General features: G+C 42.7%; 1 protein-coding gene across 32 annotated transcripts in view; it reads right to left on the minus strand.

The window, feature by feature from the left end:
• NEO1 (neogenin 1) overlaps window positions 1-17,874 on the minus strand; it is a 498,185-nt gene that overhangs the window by 35,296 nt on the left and 445,015 nt on the right. For 21 of the 32 annotated variants that reach the window (XM_043523405.1, XM_043523409.1, XM_043523408.1 and 18 more), the window contains exons 19-20: window positions 16,881-16,988; window positions 13,203-13,397 (exon numbers count right to left, since the gene is read on the minus strand). In XM_043523405.1, the coding sequence (XP_043379340.1) occupies window positions 13,203-13,397; window positions 16,881-16,988 (303 nt within the window). Of the gene's footprint in view, window positions 1-12,472; window positions 12,506-13,202; window positions 13,398-16,880; window positions 16,989-17,874 lie in introns of all 32 variants that reach the window. The other 11 variants (XM_037911829.2, XM_037911828.2, XM_037911827.2 and 8 more) reach the window with 1 other exon arrangement.

A 17,874-nucleotide genomic window follows, 5' to 3' on the forward strand; every position in this document is an offset into this window, starting at 1 on the left:
TTTGTATTTATACACCTATATATATATATAGTTAGAAATATGACAGATATTGCAATCCCATGCAATATCTTTGGGGAGCATACTGTATTAAGTTTATGTTTCACTGTGGGCCAGGGACTGTATGCAACTCCAAGTGGGAGAGTTATTACAGCTTCTCTAGAAACCAAAAACAGTAGGGGGTGATTAAATTGAATCCCCTAGGTGGAAAATACATCTAGAGAGGTACCCCACCTGGGGGAGGACTGCACATACAGGTTCAAACTGGATTTTCCAGAGACTAACAGACAAAGGGCTTTTGGCATAACAACACTGTGTTTAAGCTGACTCAGGCCTCCTTTCTGATCCGGCATACAGACAGGACTTTTTGTCCAAAGGCAGCCCCCAATCCTTGTGGAAAGGTTGGAAAGATTTTGGCCTACTAAGGTCCCTATGACTGATGGGGTGACCTTTGGTAAGCTTCTAATATGCATCTAGGAAGTTTTATTACTTTTATGTGTTCTCTGTAATGTAACCTTAAGAATAAAGGTGCTGCTTAGAAAGAGCTCTGTGGTAACTTGTAACTGGTGCATAGCTCTTGGAGAGAAGGCAAAGCACAGGCACTGGACTTTAGGCAGAATGGTTAGCTGGGGATATCACAGTGTAAGGCAGGGAACTGTGCAGCCTTAAACCCCCTAGAGTCAGGAGGGAGAGACACGTGACACTGGGAGCCAGAACCCTCCATCAAGGGGTGTATGTGCCCTCAAGGAACCACAGAGGGGGAATACAGGTGCAGTTACCTTGAAACTTTGACACCCAAAACCCTACAATTCTGCAGTCATGAAAGAAGGTTTATAAGGTTAAGACATCATCCTGATTAAGATGGGAAGTTGAAAAAGCAATAAAAATTATCATAGAGATATAATGGAAATGGAGAAGTTGACAGCAATCTCTATAAATTAGCAGTTACGCAATACAGACAATTGATAAGGGAAGCTAAAGACATTAATGAAAAATACAGAAAATACACTAGATTAAAGACAGTAAGAAGGAATTTGTTAAATACATGAGGAATAAAAGAAATCCTAACACTTGTGTAGGTACATTGCTAGATAGGAATGGTAAAATTGTCAGTGCAGAAAGGGTAGATGTGTTTAGTAAATATTTCTGTTCTGTATTTGGAAAGAAGCTGGATGAAATATTCACATTTTACAATGATAATGAAATACAGTAATAGACAAAATGTTAAACAGCAAGTACTGAAGGTAAACATTTTTAAATCTGCAGGACCAGATAACTTGCAATTAAGAGTTTTGAAAGAATTGGCCAAGGAGTTCTCTTACCCATCGATGTTGGTATTTAACAGATGTTGGAACACAGGGGAAGCATCAGAGAACTACAAAAAAAAGCTAATATGCCAGTATTTTAAAAGAGTAAATGGGATGACCTGGGTTACTTTAGTCTGGTAATATCTGGACATTGAACCAGATATTGAAACCAGGCAAAATCATGGAAAGGCTGATATGGAATGGAATCACTAAAGAATTAAAAGATGGTAGCATAATTCATGCCTACTTTTATGGAAAATGGGTCTTGTCAAACTTGACACAGTTTTTTGGATCAGATTATGAATTTGGATGACAAAGGGTAATTGTGCAGACATAATATACATAGACTTCTGTAAGGTATTTTACTTTGGGTACGTCTACACTATGAAATTAGGTCGATTTTATAGAAGTTGATTTTTAGAAATCGATTTTATACAGTTGAAAGTGTATGTCTCCACTACGTGCATTAAGTCTGCGGAGTGCGTCCTCAGTACTGTGGCTAGCATCGACTCACGGAGTGGTGCACTGGGGGAAGCTATCCCACAGTTCCCGCAGTCTCTGCTGCCCACTGGAATTCTGGGTTAAGCTCCCAATGCCTGATGGGGAAAAAACATTGTTGCAAGTGGTTTTGGGTACATGTCGTCAATCTCCCCTTCCTCCCTCCCTCCGTGAAAGCAACTACAGACAATCATTTCGTGCCTTTTTTCCTGGGTTACCCATGCAGACACCATAGCACGGCAAGCATGGAGCCCGCTCAGCTCACCGCTGCTGTTGCGAGCATTGTAAACACCTCAAGCATTATACTGCAGTATGTGCAGAACGAGGACGATTGTGAGGAGGATATGGACACAGACGTTCCAATTGTCACATCCTATGCTTTCAGGGACATCATGGTGGCAGTGGGGCTAGTTGATACAGTGGAACGCTGATTCTGGGCCCGGCAAACAAGCAGACTGGTGGGACTGCATACTCTTGCGGGTATGGGATGATTCCCAGTGGCTGCAAAACTTTTGCATGCGTAAGGCCACTTTCCTGGAACTCTACGAGTTGCTTTCCCCTGCCCTGAAGTGCAGGAATACCAAGATGAGAGCTGCCCTGACAGTTGAGAAGCGAGTGGCGATAGCCCTGTGGAAGCTTGCAATGCCTGACTGCTACCGGTCAGTCGGGAATCAATTTGGAATGGGCAAATCTACTGTGGGGACAGCTGTGATTCAAGTAGCCAATGCAATCACTGATGTTCTGCTATCAAGGGTAGTGACTCTGAGAAATGTGCAGGTCATAGTGGATGACTTTGCTGCAATGGGTTTCCCTAACTGTGGTGGGGCAATAGACAGAATGCATATCCCTAACTTGGCACCGGACCACCTTGCCAACCAATACATAAACTGCAAGGGGTTCTTCTCAATGGTGCTGCAAGCACTGGTGGATCACAAGGGACGTTTCACCAACATCAACGTGGGATGGCCGGGAAAGGTGCATGACGCTCACATCTTTAGGAACTCCGGGCTGTTTGAGCAGCTGCAAGAAGGGACTTACTTCCCAGATCAGAAAATTACTGTTGGGGATGTTGAAATGCCAAGAGTTATCCTTGGAGACCCAGCCTACCCCTTGCTCCCATGGCTCATGAAGCAATACACAGGCAGTCTGGACAGTAGTAAGGAGCAGTTCAACTATAGGCTGAGCAAGTGCAGAATGGTGGCAGAATGTGCCTTTGGACGTTTAAAAGCTCGCTGGCACTGTTTGCTGACTAGGTTAGACCATAGCGCAACCAATATTCCCATTGTTATTACTGTTTGCTATGTGCTCCATAATATCTGTGAGAGTAAGGGGGAGATGTTTATGGTGGGGTGGGAGGTTGAGGCAAATCGCCTCACTGCCAATTTTGAACAGCCAGACACTAGGGCGATTAGAAGAGCACAGGTAGGCGTGCTGAATCTCAGAGAGGCTTTGAAAACCAGTTTCATGACTGGCCAGGTTATGGTGTGACAGTTGTGTGTTTTTCTCCTTGATGCAAACCCGCCCCCTTTGTTAATTTTAATTCCCTGTGAGCCAACCACCCTCCCCCCTTCGATCACAGCTGGCAAAGGAAATAAGGTCACTACTGTTTTGAAACTATGCATTCTTTCTTTATTAATTAAAAAAAAAAGGGAGATAACTGATAAGGTAGCCTGGGTGGGGTGGGGTGGGGGAGGAGGGAATGACAAGGACACATTCCTTATTGTAGCCACACTACAAATCAAAACCGTTTGAACAACAGCCTTCTGTTGCTTGGGCCATCCTCTGGAGTGGAGTGGCTGGCTGCCCGGAGCCTCTCCCCCCGCGTTCTTGGGCGTCTGGGTGAGGAGGATATGGAACCTGGGGAGGAGGGCAGGTGGTTGTACAGTGGATGCAGCGGCGGTCTGTGCTTTTGTTGGCTTTCCTGCAGCTACACCAGATGCCTGAGCATCTGCTCCCCCATTAGCTTCAACATTCCATCCTGCCTCTTCTCATTGCGCTCACTTAATGCTTTCCTGGACTCTGCCACTGAATGCCTCCATGCATTCAGCTGTGCACTATGAGTGCAGGAGGACTGCATGAGCTCAGAAAACATGTCATCACGAGTACGTTTTTTTGCCTTCTAATCTGCAATAACCTCAGGGACGGAGATGATAGGGGGAGCATAGAAACATTTTCACCTGCAGGGGGATAAAAAGGGAAAGTAAAATTTAAGATGATACATTTCTGAGAACAAAAGGGAGACTCTTTCACAGTGAATCAAGCAATTCACGGCAGGCAGCACATGTGCTTTAGGTACAAGGTCGCATTTTGCCTTTTATATTGAGCACCTGCTGGTATGGTCACACATCACACATGGCTGGGCAACAGAATTCAGTTTCCAGGCAGCCATGGTAAACGGGTTTGGCTTTTAACGCCTTCATAACATGTGGGAATGTTTTCAAACTGCAGCGTCCTCCTTTCCCATAGCAAGCAATGCCGGTTGGGTTTGCCATTTAAAAGGAGGGGCTGAGGTTTTAGGGTGGATGTGTGGCACACCCCTCCCTCCACCCCTCCGTGTGGCTATTTGGGATGATCCCTTCACCCCTCCCCCTGCCGCATTGCTATGGGATGATCTCTTTTAGCCAAGCGCAGCATGAACAGGGTCCTTTTACTGTTTCCTTCCAAAAATTCCCATATTTCAACCAGGTGACCATGAATGATATCACTCTCCTGAGGTGAACACAGAAAGATAAAGACCAAATGTTGCTCGAATGCGACAAAAACCCAGGACCATTCGCTGCCATACTTTGTGCTGCAGTGATTCCAGACTACTTGCTACTAGCTTGGCTTGGTAAAGTGTCCTACCATGGAGGACGGAATAGGGCAGCCCTCCTCAAAAACCTTCTGCAAAGGTTTTCAGAGTACCTCCAGGAGAGCTTCATGGAGATGTCCCTGGAGGATTCCCGCTCCATCCCAGACACGTTAACAGACTTTTCCAGTAGCTGTACTGGCCGCGAATGCATCCCAAGTCTTCAGGGCAAATCAAACATTAAACACTATTGCTTTTAAACCCTGTACTGTAGTTACAAATGTGCACTCACCAGAGGTGCCTTCTCTGCCTTCAGGGTCAGGGATCGTGCCTTGGAAGGGTATTGGCTCCAGGGTGATGAAAAGGTCCTGGCTGCTGGGGAGAACGGATTCACCGCTTGCCTGTTGCGCATTCTCCTCCTCCTCAACAAAATGCTCCTCCGTGTTGCGTGAGACTCCCTCCTTGCAGGTGTCCACGGACAGTAGTGGTAGGGTCTCCCCCTGGAATGCCATGCAGCTGATCATAGAAGCAGCATGTATGGGGCTCTGACCCAGAGCGACCGTTTGCCTCCTTTGTCTTTTGGTAGGCTTGCCTGAGCTCCTTGACTTTCACACGGCACTTCTGTGTGTCCCTGTTGTGGCCTCTGTCCACCATGCCCTGTGAGATTTTGGCATATATATTAGCATTTCTTCTTTTTGATTGGAGTTCTGCCTGCACAGATTCTTCTCCCCATACAGCGATCAGATCCAGTGTCTCCCGTTAGCTCCATGCTGGAGCTGATTTGTGATTCTGGAGGGACTGCATGGGTCACCTGTGCTGCTGAGTTCGCCATGCTGCCCAAACAGGAAATGAAATTCAAAAGTTCCTGGGGCTTTTCCTATGTATCTGGCTAGTGCATCGGAGTTGAAAGTGCTGTCCAGAGCGGCCACATTGGAGCACTCTGGGATAGCTCCCGGAGGCCAATAACGTCAATTTGCGTCCACACTACCCCAAATTCTACCCAGCAAGGTTGATTTTAGTGCTACTCCCCTTGCTGGGGAGGAGTACAAAAGTTGATTTTAGGTCGACGGAACGGGGTTGCTTGTGTAGACGCATTCATTATAAAATCGACCTAATTCAGCTAAATTCAACCTAACCCTGTAGTGTAGACCAGGGCTTAGTACTGAACAACATTCTGATTAAAACGAGCAATACACAAAACCAATGTGGCACACGCTAAATGGATTAAAAACTGAGTAACAGATAGATATTAAAAACTTGTAATGTAAATCATAGAATCATAGGACTGGAAGGGACCTCAAGAGGTCATCTAGTCCAGTCCCCTGCACTCATGGCAGGACTAGGTATTTTCTAGACCATTCCTGACAGGTGTTTGTCTAACCTGCTCTTAAAAATCTCCAATGATGGAGATTCCACATCCTCACTGGGCAATTTATTCCAGTGCTTAAGTACCCTGACAGTTGGGAAGTTTTTCCTAATGTCCAACCTAAACCTCCCGTGCTGCATTTTAAGCCCATTGCTTCTTGTTCTATCCTCAGAGGTTCAGAAGAACAAATTTTCCCCCTCCTCCTTTTAACAACCTTTTATATACTTGAAAACTGTTATGTCCCCTCTCAGTCTTCTCTTTTACAGACTAAACAAACCCAATTTTTTCAATCTTCCCTCATAGGTCATGTTTTCTAGACCTTTAATCATTTTTGTTGCTCTTCTCTGGACTTTCTCCAATTTGTCCACATCTTTCCTGAAATGTGGCACCCAGAATGGGACACAATACTCCAGGTGAGGCCTAATCAGCGTGGAATAGAGTGGAAGAACTACTTCTTGTGTCTTGATTACAACATTCCTGCTAATACATCCCAGAATGATGTTCGCTTTTTTTGTAACACTGTTATACTGTTTTCTCATATTTAGCTTGTGGTCCACTATGATCTCCAGATCCCTTTCAGCAGTATTCCTTCCTAGGCAGTCATTTCCCATTTTGTTTGTGTGCAACTGATTGTTCCTTCCTAAATGGAATACTTTGCATTTGTCGTTATTGAATTTCGTCCTATTTACTTCAGACCATTTCTCCAGTTTGTCCAGATCATTTCGAATTTTAATCCTATCCTCCAAAGCACTTGCAACCCCTCCCAACTTGGTACCATCCGCAAACTTTATAAGTGTACTCTCTGTGCCATTATCTAAATCATTGATGAAGATGTTGAACAGAACCGGACCCAGAACTGATCCCTATAGTACCCCACTTGTTATGCTCTTCCCGCATGACTGAACCATTAATCACTACTCTCTGGAAATGGTTTTCCCTCCAGTTTTGCACCCACCTTATAGTAGCTCCATCTAGGTTGCATTTCCCTAGTTTGTTTATGAGAAGGTCATGGGAGACAGTATCAAAAGTTTACTGAAGTCAAAGATCATTATCCAAAGTGGGTGTTTTTAGTGGGGTCCTGCAATAAACTGTTCTTATTGCAATATCATCAAACATCATTATCAATGGTCTGAAAGAATATATAAATTCATTGCTGATAAAGTTTGTAGATAACATAAAAACCGACAGAGTGGTAAATAATAAGGAAAGGTTAGTTCTACAGAGCAAAGTGGATCAGTTGGTAAGCTGGGCTCACCTGATCAATATGTATTTTATTTAATACAGCCAAGTGCAAGAGTATACATTTAGGAACAAAATTTTCAAAAGTGCCTATGTGTAACTTAAGAGGTAAAGTCAAATTTTCAAAAATGACTTAGGCACTTCGCAGGCTACATGTCACAAACAGCCAATGAGACTTGGTTTCCTAAGTCACTTTTGAAAACTTGACCTTGCATGTTATGTCATTTAGGCACTTTTGAAAAATTCACCCCATTGCTGGAATACTGTGTCCAGTTCCGGTGGCCACACTTTGAAATTATTAATTGGAAAGGGTTCACAAAAGCACCAGAAGAATGATGAGAGGTCTTGGTACCTGCCTTACAGGGACGACTAAAGACATTTCATCTATTTAGTTTAGCCAAGAGAAGATGTCTTGGATTGGGACTTGGGCCAGAAAAGCTGCTGCTTTGAACGGTCAAGATAGCAGCAGGGGGAATGCCGGCCAGCTCATCACACATACGAATACAGGAGGTGATCCAGGACGACATTTTTTGGGATGAAACCGGTAGGCCTTTCATCCTGTCTGCTATTGCCACAAAGAGCTGCCCGGATTTGGTCCTCTCAAAGTAGAAGGCCAGGGCACATCTAACATCCAACAAATGGAGATGCCGCTCCTCTGCATTCCTATGCCCTTTTGGGAAGAAAACTGGCAGGAAAATAGCCTGGTTACTGTGAAACTGTGAGACCACCTTTGGAAGGAATGCTGGGTGGGGGCACAGTTGAACTTTGTCCTTAAAGAACACTGTATATGGGGGTTCTGATGTAAAGGCCCTCTAATCCTTTGAGGAAGTGGATGGCCATTTCATGAGAAGACCAATTTACCTTTCACTGGAGGGTGGAAGACTGAGATTGCCGCTAAACGCACCTTGATCAATGAAAAGGCCAGACTTTGTGCTGGAATACCTGCTCCATCTGAAACAACAGACTGGAGGGATGACAGAGTTGGTGAGAGATCTCACTGGGAGGACCACATCAAGGAACACTTCCACTTGGATAGGTAAGTTGCTCTAGTAGACAGTTTCCTACTACCTAGCAAGACCTGGCAGACTTGTTCTGAACAGGTCTGTTTCTTCAGGTTCAACTATGGAGCTTCCATGCAGTCGGGTGAAGGACCCAGATGTTTGGGTGGAGTATATGGCCATGGTCTTGTGAGATCAGGGCCAGCCAGGGTGAAAGTGGCAGCAGGGGCACCAGTAACATGTCCAGCAATGTCCCTCTCATTGGCTGCTGTGACACAAGGGACCTGGGAGGAGGGTGGAAGTACAAAAATTCATGTCGCTTGGCAGGCACATAGTACTTCTCTGCCCTCTTTCAGGTGGGAGGAAGAGAAGATGGGGTATGCCACAGGGATCTGACCAGACCCATTATGGCTTCATTGACAGGTAGGTCCTCCTTTGACGGGGCTGTTATGGCCAAAGTCTCAATGAGGCTATGTGAGGACTCTTTAAGAACCCCCACCCTCCAGCTGTAGGTTAAAAGCCATTCTTTTTAAAAGCTCATGGTGACTCTAAAGTCAGCCTATGGCATCAAGCTGCTAGGTCCTGAGATAGCTTCGTCTGGGGAGGAGGAGGAGGAAGCCTGTACCAGCAAGGGGCCCTCCTCTTCTTCTTCAGCCCTAACTATGTCCCCCCAGGCCTAAGTCCTGTGTGTCAGTACCGGCTCTGTACCAAAGTCCGGGTCTGGTGCCAGATTGTGAGTTGGAGGAGCCCTCCTCTCGGACACTACCGTGATCACGCTAGCACTGCGATAACGGCCTGGCATCAGCAAATGGTCCTGCACCGGACTCAATGGCATCTGCGATCAGAAATGAGTCGATGGTGCTGCTAGCATGCAGTGGAGGAGTAGCCTGATGTGGGTTGTACTCTGCTGCACTCCCCTTGTTTGTCCTTCCTCAGTACCAGGAAGCATCCCCTCTCGGACCATTGCTCCTTATTCTTCTTTCTTGGTACTGGAGATGGAGAATGGTGACGAGAAGCATGCGGTGCCAGAGATACTCTTCGCATCAAAGCCGAGGTGCTCGTAGCTGAGTCCAATCGGCTTGGCTTTGATGCCGGTTTAGGTGCAGCTTCCATTAGGATAGCCTTTAGTCAAGCCTCCCTGTCCTTCTTTCTATGAGGCTTGAAATCCTGAAAGATTTGACAATGATGTCATATGTGCGCCTTTCCCAGACACTTTATATAGCTGGAGTGTGGGTTGCTCACTGGCATACACCTGCTGCAGGAGACGCAGAGTTTGAAGCCTGGAGACTTGGGCATGCCCGGCTCCAGGGGCGAAAGAAGCCCCTCTAAGCTAAGGGCGGGGGGGTCTAACTATATACACTAATTCTATCTAACTAAGTACACTACTACATGAAATTAAGACTAATATAACTAATCTAGAGAATAACAGGAAAAAAAACAACTGAATGAATGCCTTGCCAAAGCAAGAGGAGCTGTTCTAGTGACTGTCACGGCTGTTAAGAAGGAAGTGAGAGGGTGAAGGGCAGGCTGGGCCCCTTATACCAGTGCGTAAGCATGAAGCACCAGAGGGCACTAGAGCTGACCTGATGGATACCACTGAGGGTAAAATCTCCAGCAACTGTGCATGTGACGTGTGCACACCTAACGTGGAATGGACACAAGCAAGCACTCAAAGAACTAAATGTTCTTCTGAAGTTCAATCACATGTTGGCGTGTCTATAGCTCAACCACAATTTATGGGCTTGCTGCAGTGACAACCGAGTGAAATTCTATGACTTGTGTTATGCATCGAGAGATCAGACTAGATGATTATAATGGTCCTTAATGGCCTTAAAATCTATTAATCTAGATCCCTTTTGCATAGTGACTCTCAGTCAGTCTGGCAAATATCTAATTCCTAGAATGAGGGATTGATAGATTATTCTTTCAACTCTTCCGAGTTTTCACATCTGTTGCTACCTTGACAACAGTTCTATCTGCAAGATGCTGAATCTGATCATCCTCTCGCAGCAGTTTTACACCATTGTAATTCAGAGGAGAAATGGGCCCACTAGCCTAAGGACTGCAAGCAATTGTCCTTCTCCAAAACTGATCATCATTGCAGCAAGAATTAGAATAAATGTCTCTATTTTCAACATGACACTATGAACTAGCTAGTGTACATGTCCCATCTTTGGTCCTAGTGTACCAGCCTGTCTGCAGAGAGTTGTACTGGAAGTTAAGTATTGAGGTTCTCTGTTGACCTCTTCAGCAAGGATTGGTAGAAATAAAATGTGCATGCAATCCTTAAAGACTTTCCAGTGTTAATAGGTCAGTTTTTTTAGGCTAGCTGTCTTGGGAGTGCCCCATAAGTATATGCAAAAAGAAAAGGAGTACTCGTGGCACTTTAGAGACTTAGAGTACTCCTTTTCTTTTATGCTCAAATAAATTTGTTAGGTGCCACAAGTACTCTAAGGTGCCACAAGTACTCCTTTTCTTTTTGCGAATACACACTAACACGGCTGCTACTCTGAACTCCATAAGTATGCTACAGCTGAAAATGAAGTGAGCTATAGCTCACGAAAGCTTATGCTCATATAAATTGGTTAGTCTCTAAGGTGCCACTAGTACTCCTTTTCTTTTTGCGAATACAGACTAACACGGCTGCTGCTCTGAAAACGATTACCTTTTGTTACTGTAGGTTAGCTCTACTGTGTACTACACACATTTCCTTTTGTCCTGGTACCTGACCAATGTGCAACACACAGATAGCTTCAACAGGGAACTTGTTCTACTGTGTGCCAACACCTGTGCTATGAGGGAGGAGAGTGGAGGGGCAAAGTATTGTACTATGTACATAAGGAGGAACACTATGGGAAAAAGATTTGAAAATGTATTCTTGAGATAACATACCCATCAATATGTGGCTATGGCAGAAATAAGAACCACAGAGGTTAGTGATTCAGTCCACTCACTGTGGGCTGGTTTGTTCCCTATATTCTCCAGTGCTTTTTCCATCACTTCTCGAGAGACATTATTCCACAGTCTAACAGATCTTGTTGTCAGGAAGTTTTTTCTGCTATTCAGCCTATGCTTTCCTTTTCTTCATTTCACCCATTGCTCCTAGCTTGTCAGCTCTTCAAAGCCCTATTATATTTACAGGAATTATAAAATAAATGTCTCCTGCTCTTCATATATGCATTTTTGAATTAAAAGTTCTATGCAATTATGAACACTAACAAAATGTTACTGTGATAAAACTTTCCTCCCTTAGGATGCTCATGCTGTATTAAGGACATGAAGACAGTTATGTGCAGAACTGAGGTTAGAAGAGCAGTGCAAAAGGGACAGTGCAGCAACTTTTAAATAAAACACAAAGTTTTAGTCTTTCCCATCCCTTTGGGATAGACACTGGGATAGCAGCCAGGGTTTTTGCAACCTAAGGCTGGATAAGAATTTGTTCCTAAGCTGCCCTCAGTCATTACTGTTTGGTTTGGAACAGGTAAAATAAACAGTGTTTACAAAATATTTCTCAGTAATGGATTTAAAAAGATATTTATAATGTGGAACACATTTTTGCTTTAATTGTATGCCTAAATTCTTTGCTTGTATCCCTTTAAACTCTTTCCTCCCCAAACACTAAAATACATTTCTCTCCCTATTAATGGGATGTTTACCTTATTTGAAAGAAAGCAAAATTAGCCCTAAAAATTCACCACAGACCCCAACTCCACACAGCAAGCTCAAAGCTACCATTTGTCAAGTTAGTAAGCTTAAAGTTTTTGGTGGCTAAAGTTGTTGCATTCCTAGCGGAGACTGATCTCTACATGAGCCAACCGGCAGACTCTCTCATGCAGAAAGCTGAACAAGACTAAGGCTACTTTTATTTACTGCAAAAAATAATAATGGATGTAGAGCTGACAAAACAGCACTTGTGCTAATCCAGCAAGTGTTCTTTGGTCTTCTACCCCTCTGTGCTGAGATCCAGGGTTCACCAGTCAGAGCTCTACTTGAATATCATCTAATCCAAATCCATTTTAACAGAATGATTCAGGGCTGGCATAACCCACTTCTCCCCTCATGTGACATCTGACTATGGAGATCACTTTACATTCCTGACACCCAAACCACAAATAAAATCTCTAGTTCCTCTGCTCATAAAACTCCACAAGAGCTCGCTCAGTTACATTTAGAGCAGCTGATGTGTGTTTCATTTAACAAGTGCAATTGCAGGTGGAAAAGAAACACAGTAGTGTGTGAAAGAGACGGAATAAAGGAGAAAGAATGTCCACTTATTTACCTTGATCATTAGGCATTTTATCTGAGGATTCAGCTACCAGGACAAGCACAGGGGAGTAAAAAAACAAGAGAAAGATCACCAGGTCTGAAGGAGTGACAGACAGTATTCAAAGAACTTCACACAGCAGAAAAAAACTAGTTAGAGATTTAAACTTCCATTTTTAAAGACAAAAACTCACACAGAAACAATACTGCTAGATATTAAAACGACACATCTTTTTTGCATATTTTCAATGTCTTGTTCATTCCTATCCTTTCACCAGTTACCCATGAACAAGCATCTCTTGATTAAAGAGGCAGTTATGTCATACTTGTTCATGTTATACCATCCATGACATTAACATGTAATTGTTCGCAGACCGATAAGAACTTATTTGCAAATCCTGCTGCCTGTACTGTTGGGCAGACGCAACACACTGCACCTGAAGTCTTTAGGTAACTAGAAGTCAGTTTTTCTGAAGTTCACTTACGGCACTGACGATGTAATAACAGCTTGGTGACATATGGGCCAATAATTAATTTAAAAATAAATCTCCACAAACATATGGGTTTAAACTAGTTTATGCATTTGTTTCCAGCCAAGAGCTGCTGGAAGAATGAAGAGAAAACATCTTCCCTAATCAAACTTCATCTTCTCCTCCGCAGCCCATATCCAATAGAGAACTGATGCTGCCAGTTGCTTTTCCTACAGGTATTTTAGGAAATGCTGGAGAACATACATGAGACTTTACCTTTGGGTGTTCTGAACTGTACTGCCTCCGACATAGGCCCCATGCCCTTGGAGTTGCGGGCCTGGATTTTGAAATAATATGGCGTATCAAGGGTTAACTCTTGGATCTGGTGTGTCAATCTGTTTCCCACCACAGGTTCGATGACCCAATCATGTATCTCAGCATTCACATCTGTGCTGTAGTAAATGATGTATCCTGTTCAAAGGTACCAATAAGATAAAATTTATGCACTAAAAGGTGGGATTTTTGTTGCTCCTTAAATGACTCCAGAGCACAAGTCCTATTGACTTTAGATGGAATTGGTGCTCTTAAACCACCGAGGGGCTTTCGAGAACTGCAATCTCCTTTGTTTCAATATATAAACATTAATTTAAATATTAGATACATATCCCATGGGAAATTGTAAACCATTGTATTATATCATAAAGTATAACAATGCCACTTAAAATATCAAAATTATCTTACATTTAGTTATAGAGAATTCCATTATTTCCACCTTCTTTTCCAATCATATGAAAACAATGTAAAATTATAATTTGAGCACTATTATAAGAATGTTCCCTCCTCAAATATTAGCAGTTTAGAGAAAAATGATAGCTTTAAAATTAAAAAAATATATAAGTAGTTAAAACTTTTTGCTCTCTCTCAGTTTATATTAACAATGAAAAATGTCAACCTCAAGACAATTGCATACTGCCTGTAAAGATATGTTAAATCAACATAATCTTTTATTGAATATACTGTATGTATGGCACCATGATGAACTGGCAAAATGATTATAATATATATTTAATGACAGTGAATGGGAGAAACAATGGCATCAAATAAGCACTCACTGACAAATACAGGGCTAAACATCAGTAGTGCTATGCACCTGCACAAGGGGACATCTGATGTCTCCTTTCTCCCTTGCATTCGCTACCTGTACCAGGGATAGAAGAGTGGAAGGGGTTGCACACTCTGCAGAGCTGTAACTTCCTCTCCCATGCAGGTGGGTGGCACCCACCTCTATTCCCTGGGATGATCCCATGCAATGGAGCTATGATCTGCCCTAAGCAAGATCTGCCCTAAGCAGCATGTAAAGTGGCAGTCAAACCCAGAGATTAATGCAATTCAAGACAATTCTCTTTACTTTTTGTCTCAATTAATTGGTTGGTATTTTCAATATATTGTACAACAAAGGCCTGTAGAACCCAGAAATTGCACTTCTTAATGTTTATTTACCTCAAGTTATGTTAAAAAAACATTATTTTGGTTGCTAATAAGCCAGTAGAAATTAGGGAATGTTACAAATAAAGTTGCCAGTGTAACCTTAATTCACCCCTCTTGTGTGTATGCATTATGATAAAGTCTTTAATGACATGATCACATACTGTTTTTCCACAGGACCCTGTCTCCCTCAGTGCACAGAAAGGCCAGTACTCACTTTGTGAGCTGTTTAGTATCTTGTTTTCTATTCAATTCACCAGAGGGCAGTCTGTTCACATGTTCCTGTAAAATGTGGAACTGGCATAGGACTGACATATAAAGGGAATTGTAATGCTTCACAGAATGCAATAATTTTATCAGATTCCCTTTTACAGCGTGATTACGAAACATTTTAAAATTATTCTGCTGTGATCGCTACACATTCAAACAATAATAAAGCTTAGTCTTGTAAAATTCTACTTAATCCAGGTGAGCAAACACATCATTTCTAGACTTTTGTGCCTGGATTTTCATGACAATTTTGGATTAAAAATCTAAGTTTGTCTCCTTCTTTTTCACATACACATATATGGAACACTTGGTGGGGTGGTATAACGATTTTATTGGCATGGATTTGAGATGGCTGCATAATTTGCAAGTGATTAAACGTGGAGTAGCTGATTTTCAGACTCAGACCAGTTCAGGTTTAAAGTCCGCTAGTACAGTATGAAAGCTAGAAACAGAAGACTTGCACTATTGCAAAGAGGAGAGTCTCATCTTTCCAAAAAAGATACACAACCCTTGTTTCTTGCTGTCCAAGGATTCGTTATCAGACCAAATTATACATAAGACATTTTTAAAAGAAGTTACTGAAATGGATGTTACAATTTTCCTTTCCCTCAGAGTTCTGTTCAATTGGACTCTCCATTCCAAAGGTTTTCTAAAACAACACCCTTAGGCTTCCCCATTTTTATGGCTCTAGGCAGGAAGTACATTTTACTGGCATATATCATAAACTGTTTGAATCCTGCCTTGTTGTCAGAGTCAGTCAGAGCACAGAATCAATCCTCGACCCCAACCACCAACTAAATAACCTGCCTATGCAATACAGAAGACGTGGGGTGGATGGGGAGCCAAAAGTAGGCAAACATACGGCAAATCTACCTAAAACAACTACAAAAGCAACTTTGAACCAGACAACTGGAATGGCTGCTAAAAAGCAAAGGGCACTCCACACACAGTCCTGAAGCCTGCAGCTAACCAGCTTCAGTGCTGAACAATCCAATCCATGAGGGGGGGCCCTCGCAAACCAAGAAAACCCAGAAGGGCATGGCTCTTCTAGATGGGCCTGAGCCAAGCAGCAGCACATACAGATCCCGTAAGTGGGGATATGCTGTTGCACTTCTCAAAGACAAACCTTTATATACACCACACCATCATGTACTCTCTATCTGTGTGTATTCACTACTGTGTGCACTATTGTAGCCACGCTGGCCCCAGTATAGTAGAGAGACAAGGTGGGTGAGGTAATATCTTTTATTGGACCAACTTCAGTTGCTGACAGAGACAAGGCTTTTGAGCTACACAGAGCTGAAGAAGAGCTATTACCTCACCACTTTGTCTCTGGATATATAGCTGTTCATCTTTACATGCCTCTATATTTTCATCCACATTTACAAAATTGAATTCTACATTATTTTATGAACATTGGGGGGATATTTTATTTTCTCCCTTCCCTTCTTTTGTCTGCATGAAGTTCTTAGGTATAGAAACAACCACCCAGATCCAACGTGCAATCCAGAGCAGCTGGCTCCAATGGTCTACAGGGTACAATGAACTACCAGGGTACAGATATACCCAGTTGTGCTCCTAGGCCACTTATGAATTGCCTTGAACACAGGGAAATCCTCCAGCACCTACACAAATTGGGTCTAAGTCCACTTTGTACCAGAGGAATGCCACAGACAACATGCTAGAGAATTGGGCCAAAGAGTCTCTTGCACAAAACACATAAGGGACAGTCTAACTGCAGATGTGTTTCTCTGAAAGTTTGCTACTAGGATTGCATAAGCTGGTGAAGATGGTGATTTCTACAGTATTTAAAATGATAATCTAACCTTTCATGAAAATTTTACATGATCCAAACTCCTATTTTACAATGATCTATGCTTCACGTGGAGATCAGCAATACCAATGCCTCTAAAGAGCAGAGCAGCAGTGGGCTGAAAACGTCAGAGTTGCATTTATTTTTTATACTTAACTCATTTCCAGCAGATGTAAAAGTAAACAGTTAATTTGAGCTACATGAAAAGATTCATAAATAACAAGATAAACATCCTGGATGGGTTTGTGATTAACAAAGAGGAGAGTGGGGCATTATCTATGGTGTCTAATCTGCTGTTGATTAGATATTTTCCATCTACCCTCCCAAGCTCAGTATACCAAAAATAAGGACACAGGATCACTTCAGAGAGCGCACACAAACGGCACCTGTAATTTTGCCATTGGCTTCAGATGGAGGCTGCCAGTTGACAATTATGGTTCTAGGTTTTCCCTCTTTGCTCACCACAGTCACATCTTTTGGTGGAGACGTAGGAACTGCAAAAAAACCCAAACATTCATTAGAAGCATGTAAGTGATCTCACTGAATGCATGTAAATGATCTCATAAGCATCCTTTTAAGTATGAAGTATGGGTGCCCAGAAGTATGGGTGCCAAGCAACAGAAACCCAGTATGTTTAATCGCAAGGTAAATCTAGCATTCTAGGGCAGCCGTTTTAATGATTTACTCCATTAAAATGGCAAATGCCATATGGTGCATAATATTTCCTTTCCTTAAGGAGCTATCTATTTCTACAGTCCAACAGATGCTGTGAATCATGACTAGATAAACAACGTGTCTCTTCAATGTTTGTCTTTTTTTAAACTGACAATATATTTGTAGAAGCAAAGCTACTAGTTGAGAGTACTAACTGGTAATCACAATACTTTAACATTCCTGAAATCCCATCAACCTGAGAAGACACCATTCCATATTTTGTTTTTTACATATATAAAATTTATCTCTACAGAAAAATGTTTGCTCTGGGACTGAGATCTTGCAACGGCAATTTTCCACCATGAACACATTTGAAGCACCATGGTAAACTCCTAGAGGTTTTTAATTGTAACCTCTGAGAGACCCTTCACTTTGACTACAGGTTTCTGGATGGCTTGCAAGGAAGTCTGCATCTACTGAGGTGTTTTCTCTCTTGCTCTCTGCTAACCGAGGTTTATCTGAACTCTGGAAACAGATATGATGAACACATGGCCCTTTTTTTCTTTTTAGTAGCTTGAGGCAGAAGTCTTCTCCCCACCGTTCCTCCTGCACAAAAATGAGGATTTGATACAGGCCTTTTACCTCCGTAAAAGGCTTAAATGTGTGCATCAGAATCTTACTGTGAACTGAAATACCCAGATGGGGCTCAGATTAATGGCAATGAAA

This window comes from Chelonia mydas, chromosome 10, assembly GCF_015237465.2.
Source record: "Chelonia mydas isolate rCheMyd1 chromosome 10, rCheMyd1.pri.v2, whole genome shotgun sequence".
NCBI classification, from domain to species: Eukaryota; Metazoa; Chordata; order Testudines; family Cheloniidae; genus Chelonia; species Chelonia mydas.